This window comes from Phyllobates terribilis, unplaced genomic scaffold (genome assembly GCF_046119375.1).
Source record: "Phyllobates terribilis strain yellow unplaced genomic scaffold, ASM4611937v1 Scaffold_98__1_contigs__length_5973952, whole genome shotgun sequence".
NCBI classification, from domain to species: domain Eukaryota; kingdom Metazoa; phylum Chordata; class Amphibia; order Anura; family Dendrobatidae; genus Phyllobates; species Phyllobates terribilis.
In genome coordinates, this window is record NW_027362858.1 from 4,926,299 (window position 1) to 4,938,294 (window position 11,996).

Genomic DNA, 11,996 nt, shown 5'->3' on the forward strand with positions numbered 1-11,996 from the left:
AGGTTGATACAGGGATTTATTCTGACTGCTGGTTTCAGAGTCGGGAGGGAATTTTTCCTCAGGTGAAGATTGGCCAAATCATTTGGGGTTTTTGCCCTCCTCTGGATCAACTTTAGCAATTACAGAACTAACAGGTCGAACTTGATGGACGCAAGTCTTTATTCGGCTTTACTAACTATGTAACATTGCTAGGCACAGCTACCTGGGAGATAAACAGTGCTTGCGGACCAGCTAGGCGTTGATGCTGATGATGATGCTGAGCAGAATCAGCCTTGGCTGGACTGAAATGGGAGACCACAGAAGGTCCTGGACCCATTTCAAATCCACCACCAGACCGACGCCTAACAGAGGGTATATAAAACAGATATTCAACCAGACCCAAAAAATGTCTATTAGGTATATTAGAGGAGGATATGGAATTTGATCCAATTTCCATAGGGATTTCACATATTTTATTTCAAGCTAGGAAACATATTGCATCCAAATGGATTAACCCCTCACCTCCAGAAATGAGTGAACTCAAAAATAGGATAAATAATATTATCAGATTAGAAAAAGGGGTATATAAAAAATGAAACTCAATGAATAAATTTGAGAAAATATGGGGCTTATGGTTGGATACACCTGGAATGCCATCAAGGGGGTTATTGTTGGAGAGACAATGACTTATGGGAGAAGGAGGCTAATGGCGAGGTGTAATGTATATTGGAATTCATTAAATGTGGTATGGGTAATATAGCACACCTATAGGATTATAATGTTTATTACAATATTATGGTTATATAAGAGATTTCAAGAATGTTAATTGTAAGATATAGTAATTGCAAGTTATCAGACGGTAATGGGCAAGCTGAAAGGATATATAGGAGAGATGCACGTATGTCATCCTATGGTATGTTATTTTATTATTGTATGTACTGGTTTCCTGTTTTGTAAAAAAAAAAAAAAACTAATGAAAAACATCTCAATAAAAATGTATTGGATTAAAAAAAAGATTAGAAAAAAGGCTTCTCCCCTACGTGGGTTCTCTGGTGCCTAATCAAATTGGATTTCTGGTTAAAACATTTTCCACATTCTGAACAGGAAAAAGGCTTCTCCCCTGTGTGAGTTCTCTTGTGACTATCAAGAATCATTTTACAATTAAAACATTTCCCACATTCTGGACAGGAAAAGGGCTTCTCCCCTGTGTGGGTTCTCTGGTGCTTAATCAAACCTGATTTGTGGTTAAAACATTTCCCACATTCTGAACAGGAGAAAGGCTTCTCCCCTGTGTGGGTTCTCTGGTGCCTAATCAATTTGGATTTCTCGTTAAAACATTTTCCACATTCTGAACAGGAAAAAGGCTTCTCCCCTGTGTGGGTTCTCTTGTGACTATCAAGAATCATTTTACGATTAAAACATTTCCCACATGCTGAACAGGAAAAGGGCTTCTCCCCTGTGTGGGTTCTCTGGTGCTTAATCAAACCTGATTTGTGGTTAAAACATTTCCCACATTCAGAACAGGAGAAAGGCTTCTCCGCCGTGTGGGTTCTCTTGTGACTATCAAGATTCATTTTACGATTAAAACATTTCCCACATTCTGAACAGGAAAAGGGCTTCTCCCCTGTGTGGGTTCTCTGGTGCTCAATCAAACCCGATTTCTGGTTAAAACATTTCCCACATTCTGAACAGGAAAAGGGCTTCTCCCCTGTGTGGGTTCTCTGGTGCGTAATCAAACCTGATTTGTGGTTAAAACATTTCCCACATTCTGAACAGGAGAAAGGCTTCTCCCCTGTGTGGGTTCTCTGGTGCCTAATCAAATTGGATTTCAGGTTAAAACATTTTCCACATTCTGAACAGGAAAAAGGCTTCTCCCCTGTGTGGGTTCTCTTGTGATTATCAAGAATCATTTTACGATTAAAACATTTCCCACATTCTGAACAGGAAAAGGGCTTCTCCCCTGTGTGGGTTCTCTGGTGCTTAATCAAACCTGATTTGTGGTTAAAACATTTCCCACATTCTGAACAGGAGAAAGGCTTCTCCCCTGTGTGGGTTCTCTTGTGACTATCAAGAATCATTTTATAATTAAAACATTTCCCACATTCTGAACAGGAAAAGGGCTTCTCCCCTGTGTGGGTTCTCTGGTGCTTAATCAAACCTGATTTCTGGTTAAAACATTTCCCACATTCTGAACAGGAAAAGGGCTTCTCCCTTGTGTGGGTGCTCTTGTGTGTATCAAGATTCATTTTACGATTAAAACATTTCCCACATTCTGAACAGGAAAAGGGCTTCTCCCCTGTGTGGGTTCTCTGGTGGCTATCAAGATGATCTTTCCGGTTAAAACATTTCCCACATTCTGAACAAGAAAAAGGCTTCTCCCCTGTGTGAATTCTCTTGTGTCTATCATGAAACTTTTTACGATTAAAACATTTCCCACATTCTGAGCATGAAAAAGGCTTCTCCCCTATGTGAAGTCTCTGGTGATCAACAAAAACTGATTTCTGATTAAAACATTTTCCACATTTGGAACAAAAAAATCTATTGTCCGCTGTGTGTATTTTTTGATGCTTAAGAATAGACTTTTCAAAGGTAAAACTATTTCCATTTTCTGAATGTGAAAATGGCTTCTTTGCTTTAGGAGCAGTTCGTTTTTTAATGCTTATTTTATTTTGATTTTCCTTAGTAGTCGGTAATGAATCAGCAGACAGGATGTGTTTCATAGAATCAGATGATTGATGTTTGCTGTGAAGGGATGATGGTATATCTGAAGTAATGGCATTCACTTCAATTGTATCCTGTGGGATCTCAAGATCGTCAGAATTAAAAATCTCCTGTCTCTCTGATCTTCTGGTACAGTCATCTGCCAAGAAAAAAAAACAATTATTAATTTTGAATAAAATGTCCCTGAAATTTATATTTTTGAACATTTCTACTTAAAATGTCTAAACAAACACATTCCTGGGCTATATGGTAATCCAGGGAAATGAAGAGATATATGCTCAAGTTTAAATATTCCTCTATTTTTTAGATTTGTGTCTAATAAAATAGATTTTTAAACTTGAGCATATATCTCTTCATTTCCCTGGACTAGCATGTAGCCCAGGGATGTGTTTGTTTAGATTGATTTAGAAGTGGTATGCAATCTTTATTTATTTGTCTATGGGATTCTTGTGTTAATTGTACTTAAAATGTCTGTAGAAATGGCAAGTTATTGACAGAATGACAGTTCACAGTCTAATAGAAAACCTCATAGGATGAACCAGTAGAGCGCGGTGTCCAACTGTTTGCTCATTCTGTTTCCAAAATATGGAATAAGAAGCCATCAAACAATGTTATGTAGGCAAAAATAATAACAATAAAAACTTCTACTCATCTCACAAAAAACAAGTCCCCACTCAGGTCCATCATCTGTCAGTAGAAAAACAGAGGTTTCCACATTATTAGGCTCTTGAGAATCAACATGGCTTCCATAAACCAATCCAGTAATATCCGCTCTCCCAAAGTTAAGTTTCCACCTCACTTCTTAGCCTTGCAGTGTGGATTTAGCATCCATGTATTTGGCATTACTATAGTGAGAAGAACCCACTTAATTTACGGTGTGTGTCTCCTGGAGCATAATCTGGACACTATGTGTTGGGTAATAAAATAGCATATTTGCAATTTTCACTCTCCATCATCCACCGTGTGCTAATTTTTGGAAAGTGACCGTGAAGTCATAATAGTCACTACTCCTATAGATTAATTCACTGAGGGTTATAATTTCCAAAATGGAGTCACTTGATGGGGATTTCTACTGCTCTGGTTTTCTGCCATTTTGTCATATTAGTGCTTCTACAAAAGGTGTGTACCATCTCCTCTGGGACATCTACTTCTCCTGCTTCGACTTGTGTGACGTCTGCTTCTCTAACCAGGCACCGCCTTATTCATCTTGCAGGCAGCGCTGGTGATGGAGGAGACGTCAGAACCAGAAGCTCTGGATGGCGCAGGCTCTGTCCACCACGAAGATTAGGGTTGCTGGGACCAGTAGTACCATCCAGTCTGGCAGTATGGGGGTGTGTGCTGTCCAGCTGGAGTAATCTGCTCCCTGCTTCAGCCATTTGGAAAGCGCCACACCCTACTAAAGCTGGAAGCATATTGCCGGAAGCTGCCAGATACAGCCTTGTTCTCCTCTGGTTCAGTCCTCTGTGCTCAGCTCCCGGCTTGTGTATTTGTTTCCTGTTGTGACCTCGGCCCGTTTACTGACTACTCTTGTGTCTTCTGATTTTGTATTTTCTCTGCCCTCCTGGTTGTGACCCGGTTACCTGACTATTCTTCTTCCCATCTCACTCCACCGAATACCAGGTAACACCGTGGCCCAAGCCTAGGGGTCTCTGTGTTAGTCCAGATCCATGTAGAGGGGTTAAAGGGTGATGAGCAAAGTAATTTTTGAAATCTATAAACGGATAGATAAGGCAAGCCTGTTCATGGTAGCCATCTTTTGAGCTTCCAGGTGACCATAAACAGCTCCCCCAATACATTGTGTCTGCGAACTATTCCAGCAAAATCTGCATTCCTAATAGCTAAATGTCGCTCCTTCCCTTCTTAACCTGCCATGTGCCCAGACAGTACGGTACAACCGTATATAGGGGATTGTCGGATTCAAAAGAAGTTGAAAAATAATTTGTAAGATCCATTTGTTTTCTATTATCCTTTGTGAAGAATTCCAAAGTTATCACCACATAAAGTGACACACGTCAGATTTGAAAAATGGCCCTGATTAGGAACAGAAAACTGGTTGCAGGAAGGGGTTAAAGCAGAGGAGTACTGAAGTCAAAAACTGTGACTATAGACAATAAAACATCTACTGAAATGATCAAACTCAACAGTCTTCATCAGAGAAAAATGAGTAACTAGTGGTGAAACCTCTCTGGGGTAATTAGAGTATGGGGCTCGGGGGCTCTTGGCAATCTAAACTATCGTATGGGACAATATTTTCTGTCAGATGAGAAGAAATTTTAGACATTGAAAGTGAACTTTTTTTATAATACTGCAGAGCTGAGGTGTCTTAAATTTAGATCTCGGACATTTGGAAGAGGCAATGGAGATCTTTCTGAAAGAACTACCAGGGAGTTACAGAGTCACTTAAGTGAGGAAGGCCGATCCCAATACAATGAAACTATCATAGAGAATGAAGGTATAAAAAAAGAAAGAATATAAAAACATGTAACATCCCCAACAACAACGTATGTATGAAGGGAGAAATCCAACACTAAACTGGAGTTACACTAATTTATGGTGGACCATTGGAGCTACTATGAGTCCTGACCAGAAGAGTAGAGAAAGTATTAGTGCCCCCATTTCAGGAGAGATTGTGCAGTAATCTGAATTCCTTAGGATTGAAAACATAATGGAATTTATGACGTGGAGTGAATCCATGAAACCAGGGCTCGAGCCAACACATCTCCTGCAGGCGTGAATAAATGTATATTACAGCCATCAGCCACGCACAGCTTAGAGATGTATCATGGCACAGGTGTAATGCTTTTTGTATAGTTAATCGCGATCCTGTTTGAAGTTAATTGGTTTTAAAAGATATTGAAAAGTCAGGATAAAGGGAAACTCTGTTGTTATTGTACAGAAATTCACACTGGGCCCTCACTGCACAATTAATGTTATCAATCATAAAAGTGAAGTTTGGCCAGAAAGACTGGACCTGGTCTTGTAGGGACCATATGAGCACATTCAGCAGCACAGAAGGGAGAGAAGGTAGATTCATCCAATAAGATATCAGGGTTCTAGGAAGCCAACACCATCATTACCCTCCACTTTCTCTTAGAGGTCCATCATAATATTTTTCTTCAAGTGATTTTCTCACTTGTCAGCACATTCTACGTACGCTGTCATTTGGCTTTATAGTTTACAGATCTGGGTAGGTAACAGTCAGCGTCTCCTAATCCCAGGGGGTAGGTGGATCCTCCAGGTTGTAAGTTCTATAGAAAAGGGCTTTCACAATTTCCCAAAGTAAATTGAACATTTTCGGACGGAGGAGAATGTTGTGATCTAGATGCAAAATAGTGATCACACGATTGTGATACGACCGGACTACACCACTGATAAAGCAGCCACAGCCGGTGACTGAGAAGAATCTGTGACTTCTCTGCATTTAGTGGTCACTACTCACCTGGGTAGTCATATGTAGGAATCTCCTCTTTACATCGCTCATCACCCCTCACATCTTCACCCTGAAACAAATATTATAAAAGTCAAAGACAGATGGAGAAGTCCCATGTATGATCAGTAGTGTTGAGCGATACCTTCCGATATCGGGAAATATCGGATCGGATTGGATCGGACCAATATCCAAAATATATCGGATATCGCCGATTCCAATACCGGAAACCAATGCAAGTCAATGGGACACAAATATCGGAATAAAAATAAACCCTTTCTTTCCTTGTAGGTTAATTCTACATGAAGGAAAACAACTAAGAATAATGTAGAATGACATGAAAAGCCGGCAATTCATCAGCGGCATACACCGGTACCCGACAATTTAGAATAGAAAGAATAGAGCATCACACAGCTGAAGCTGTCGTGGGAACCATGGAAAGGTAAGGATGATGTTGCTTTATTATTTTACTTTTATTGCAGAAGACATTGGCTTCAGCTGGAATGGGCGTGATGGCAAGTATGGTTTAATTTAGAACATTAAAAAAATTGTGTGTTTATTTCAATTAAAGGACTTTATTCTGGGTGTTGTGTTTTTTAAATACTTTACTAGAAATTTATGGCGGTCATGTCTAATATTGGCGTGACCCCATGAATTTCAGGCTTAGGGCCAGCTGATAATGCCAAGCTGCCCTAACCCCTTTATTACCCAGTGAGCCACCGCACCAGGGCCCTGGATGAGTTGGGTACAGCGCCAGAAGATGGCACTTCTATGAACGCGCCATTTTCTGGGGTGGCTGCGGACTGCAATTTGCAGCGGGGGGGGGGGGGGGGGGGCAGAAAGCTTGGGCCTCCCTGCGCTGTGGATTCCAGCCCCCAGCTGCCTAGTTGTACCTGGCTGGACACAAAAATAGGGCGAAGACCCACGTTTTTTTTTTTCTAATTATTTCATGAAATTCATGAAATAATTTAAAAAAAAGGGCTTCCCTATATTGTTATGTCCGGCCAGGTACAAATAGGCAGCTGGTGGTTGGGGGCAGCCCGTTCCTGGATGCTGTACCTGGCTGGCATACATAATTATGGCAAAGCCCACGTCAAAATTTTTGGGAAAAATTAATTAAAAAATAATAAAAACAAATAATAATTTAGGGATTGCATCTTTATTAACCCCTCACGTGGATGGCTTAATAAAGATGCAGTCCCTAAATGTGTTTTTTTTTTTTTAATTTTATTGAATTTTTCACCAAAAATTTGACGTGGCCTTCGCCATATTTTTGTGTCCAGCCAGGTACAGCAGGCAGGAACGGGCTGCCCCCAACCACCAGCTGCCTATTTGTACCTGGCCGGGCACAATAATAAAGGGAAGCCCTTTTTTTTAATTATTTCATGAATTTCATGAAATAATTAAAAACAAAAATACGTGGGGCTTCGCCCTATTTTTGTGTCCAGCCAGGTACATCTAGGCAGCTGGGGGCTGGAATCCGCAGCGCAGGGAGGCCCAAGCTTTCTGGGCCCCCCCCCCCGCTGCAAATTGCAGTCCGCAGCCACCCCAGAAAATGGCGCGTTCATAGAAGCGCCATCTTATGGCGCTGTACCCAACTCAGGCGCTGTACCCAACTCATCCAGGGCACTGGTGCGGTGGCTCACTGGGTAATAAAGGGGTTAGGGCCAGCTTGGCATTATCAGCTGGACCTAATCCCGAAATTCATGGGGTCACGCCAATATTAGACATGACCGCCATGAATTTCTAGTAAAGTATTTAAAAAAACACAACACCCAGAATAAAGTCCTTTAATTGAAATAAACACACAATTTTTTAATGTTCTAAATTAAACCATACTTACCATCACGCCCATTCCAGCTGAAGCCAATGTCTTCTGCAATAAAAGTAAAATAATAAAGCAACATCATCCTTACCTTTCCATGGTTCCCACGAAAGCTTCAGCTCTGCTACATTGACATGACAGGCTGGATCGCAGCCGAAAGCTGCCATCCAGCTTGCCATGCCACAGACACTGAGAAGCGCAGGCATGCTTGCGCTCCTCAGTGTCTCGCTGTGACGGCATAAAGATGAGCCGAGGTCATGTCCAATGAACTCAGCTCACCTCATGCACGTCACTGACAGCGTGGGAAAATTCTCCTGCGCTCAGCGCTTGAGCAGGAGAGTTCTCTCACGCTGGGATGGCATTGAGATGACAGGCTGGATCACAGCTGAGCGCTGCCATCCAGCATGCCATCCTTCATAGACACTGCAGAGCGCAGGCATGCTTGCGCTCTGCAGTGTCTCTGAAGGATGACAAGCTGGATGGCAGCGCTCAGCTGTGATCCAGCCTGTCATCTCAATGCCATTCCAGCGTGGGAGAATTCTCCTGCTTAAGCGCTGAGCGCAGGAGAATTCTCCCACGCTGTCAGTGACGTGCATGAGGTGAGCTGAGTTCATTGGACATGAGCTCACCTCATGCACGTCACTGACAGCGTGGGAAAATTCTCCTGCGCTCAGCGCTTCAGCAAGAGAATTCTCTCATGCTCACTGCATGCGCAGGAGAATTTTCCAACGCTGTCAGTAACGTGCATGAGGTGAGCTGAGTTCATTGGACATGACCTCAGCTCATCTTTATGCCGTCACAGCCAGACACTGAGGAGCTTCACTGAGGAGCTTCTCAGTGTCTGCGGCATGGCAAGCTGGATGGCAGCTTTCGGCTGCGATCCAGTCTGTCATGTGAATGTAGCAGAGCTGGAGCCGTCGTGGGAACCATGGAAAGGTAAGGATGAGGTTGCTTTATTATTTTACTTTTATTGCAGGAGATCGTTGGCTTCAGCTGGAATGGGTGTGATGGTAAGTATGGTTTAATTTAGAACAATAAAGAATTGTGTGTTTATTTCAATTAAAGGACTTTATTCTGGGTGTTTGTGTTTTTTTTTAACTTTGACTTTGGGGTTAGTAATGGGGGTGTCTTATAGACGCCTCTCCATTACTAACCTGGGCTTGATGTCAGCAGGCATTATAAGCTGACATCAACCCCAGCCCTATTACCCCACTGCCACCGCTACAGGGCAGTGGGAAGAGCGAGGCTAAGTGCCAGAATTGGCGCATCCTATGGATGCGCAATTTCTGGGGTGGCTGGTGTTTCTAGCCTGGGAGGGGGCCAATATTCATGGCACCCTTCCTGGGCTATTAATATCAGCCCCCAGCTGTCTGCCTAGCCTTTGCAAGCTATTAAAATAGGGGGGACCCCACGTCATTTTTTGGGGGGTCCCCGATTTTAATAGCTAGTAAAGGCTAGGTATTCAGCTGGGGGCTGATATTAGTAGCCTGGGAAGCTCCATGGGTATTACCCCCTTCCCAGGCTTCAAACATCTGCCCCAGCCGTCTGCTTAACCTCCGCTAGAGACTAAAATTACGGGGAACCCCACGCCAATTTTTTTTTTTAATAAATCCTTTATTTTAACACTAAATGACAAGTACAGTAATCAACACTGTCACTGTACTTCTTATATATGTGACTGACATGTTTCTATGCATCTAATCTATGTGTGATGCTCTATTCTTTCTATTCTAAATTGTCGGGTACCGATGTATGCCGCTGCTGAATTGCCGGACGGCTTTTTTAAAGAGACGGTGCATGAAAACATTATTATTTTTTTTAATAAATCCTTTAACACTAAATTACAAGTACAGTAAGCTGAGCGCTGCCATCCAGCTTGTCATCCTTCAGAGACACTGCAGAGCACAGGCATTATGGGAACTTCCGATTCCGGTATTCGATATTCTAAAAGTATCGGAACTCAGTATCGGAACTCCGATACCGCAAATATTGGTCGATACCAGATATTTCAGTATCAGAATACTCAACACTAATGATCAGCTCTAATCCTGTCATCCCCTCCGTTCTCACTACACAAATATAAAACATATAATACTGGTGGATAAAACAAGACTGAACAAAAGACCTTTACAGCCGTCTACACATCATAGGGGAGATCTCATGACATCTTCTCTGTATCTACCTGAGGAACATTGAGATCTTCTTGTTTACAGTCCTGATGAAGAAGAGGATGGGGACATCTCTCTGGTGTTGTCCTCTTACTGGATAGATCTGGAGGAAACACATACAGGGACTGAATTCATTCTTTACATACAGATAATTATAGGTTGTGTGTATTTAGTCCTGTCTATTACCTGGTGATGTGAGGGACTGGGGAACCTCCATCATGATGTTCCTGTACAGATCTGTGTGTCCTTCTAAATACTCCCACTCCTCCATGGAGAAATAGACAGCGACATCCTGACATCTTATAGGAACCTGATACATACAATGATACAGTCATCTCCCCGATCCCTTCATAGTGTTACTGTATAATGTCCCAGCAATGTCACCTCTCCAGTCAGAAGCCCAATCATCTTGTAGGCGAGTTCTAGGATCTGGTCATTGATGTCCTCATGTATCAGGGGGTGAGGTGGAGGTCCTGTGATTAATCTCTGGTTATGGAGAGACACATTAATAAATCTCACTACAGACATTTCCAGAGTCCTCACCTCTCCAGTTTTGTTCACCTGTTATTCCCATAGATAAGAATAATTAAATGTGATGTCATCAGAATCTCTCACCTCTCCAGTAAGTCGGAAGAGGATCTCTAGGGTGAGATGTAATATCCTCTCCGCCATCTCCATCTTGTCCCTGTCCATATCCATCTTTGATGGGTAAATCAGGAAAATTTTGTTATATAGAAGATCTTCACTGAGAGGATCTGATATTGTAGAGACCCGAATGAGGAGAAGATAAGCCAATGGAACATCATAAAAATCCTGTGCAATAATACAACTATTGGAGATAACGAGGGGAAACATATAAGGAGATTTATTATTTGACAGTATTTCGTTTTTTCTTTACATCTAGTAATAAAACCTATATATTTTAGGCCACAGACAACAAGCAGTTTCTTCCTCGGAGTCTGCAGCTGAATACGTTTCTCATAGACTCACTGTCAGGGAAATATTGAGAAAATATTAACAATTTCTCCCAAGCCCCTCTTCCCTCTCACCTCTTCCTTATCCACCATTTGGACCAAATCAACTGTTTCCATGCAATTTAACACATACAGCAGAAGTCACTTGTAGACAAATGCAGCACAAAAGGTGCTACTGACCCACTTAACATAGGAATGCATCTCCCCTTAGCACAGACCTGGGATAGGTTGACACCTTCCAGCAGGGGCAGAGATTGAAGGAAAACTCATTTAGGCTTCAAAGGGGTTTAACACAAACTCCAGGATGTCCGGAGCTGATACGAAATATGAAATATTGTAAGTTCTATAACTCCGCTAATAATGGGACCCATGTTTTTAGTGGCAGGGTCAGCCAAGGAACAATATGCTTATTTTATCGTAGCTGTGAGTCCCTCCGGGTAGCTGGGGTGCAAAAGTAACAAAATAACAGACAACAACTATGTCATGTGTGGTCTCTAAAGGAAGGTAAATTCATAACGGAAAAAATGGTAGAGCCAGCCCCCTTAATGTCATCCCAGGTGCTGTGTGGGCAGTTCTCCCCTTAGGCATAAAAGAATCCAAGGAGGATGGATGAGTATTCATTGCCAGGGGGGTATAGAGACTATAATAAACGGATCTTGTTCGATAACAGTCAAATCAATAAGTGGGGCCCCACCTCCAGCTAAACGGAATTGTCTCTGCGATCTATTACGCAAGTCTTCTTTAATCCTGTTTATATTGTGTAACTGTATATTCTGTACTGTATTGTCCCCTTTGTAAAATCCTTGTATATTTTTCATAACACTGCCTTCCTTTTGGATTAAATATAAAATGTAATAGTCCTGTTTCTTTTGCTCTGTAATCGTTCCCTCCCCCGAAGCCAT

At 42.0% G+C, this 11,996-nt stretch overlaps 1 protein-coding gene across 1 annotated transcript; it reads right to left on the bottom strand.

Moving 5' to 3' along the window:
* Positions 1–461: 461 nt before the first annotated feature.
* Positions 462–11,766, bottom strand: LOC141198604 (uncharacterized). Its single transcript, XM_073663028.1, has 6 exons — positions 10,736–11,766; positions 10,505–10,606; positions 10,307–10,430; positions 10,135–10,223; positions 6,140–6,200; positions 462–2,839 (listed from the first exon to the last, which is right to left on the bottom strand). Exons 1-6 carry the CDS (start codon positions 10,973–10,975, stop codon positions 996–998), a joined length of 2,460 nt encoding a protein of 819 aa, XP_073519129.1. The 5' UTR covers positions 10,976–11,766; the 3' UTR covers positions 462–995.
* Between the last annotated feature and the right edge of the window lie 230 nt (positions 11,767–11,996).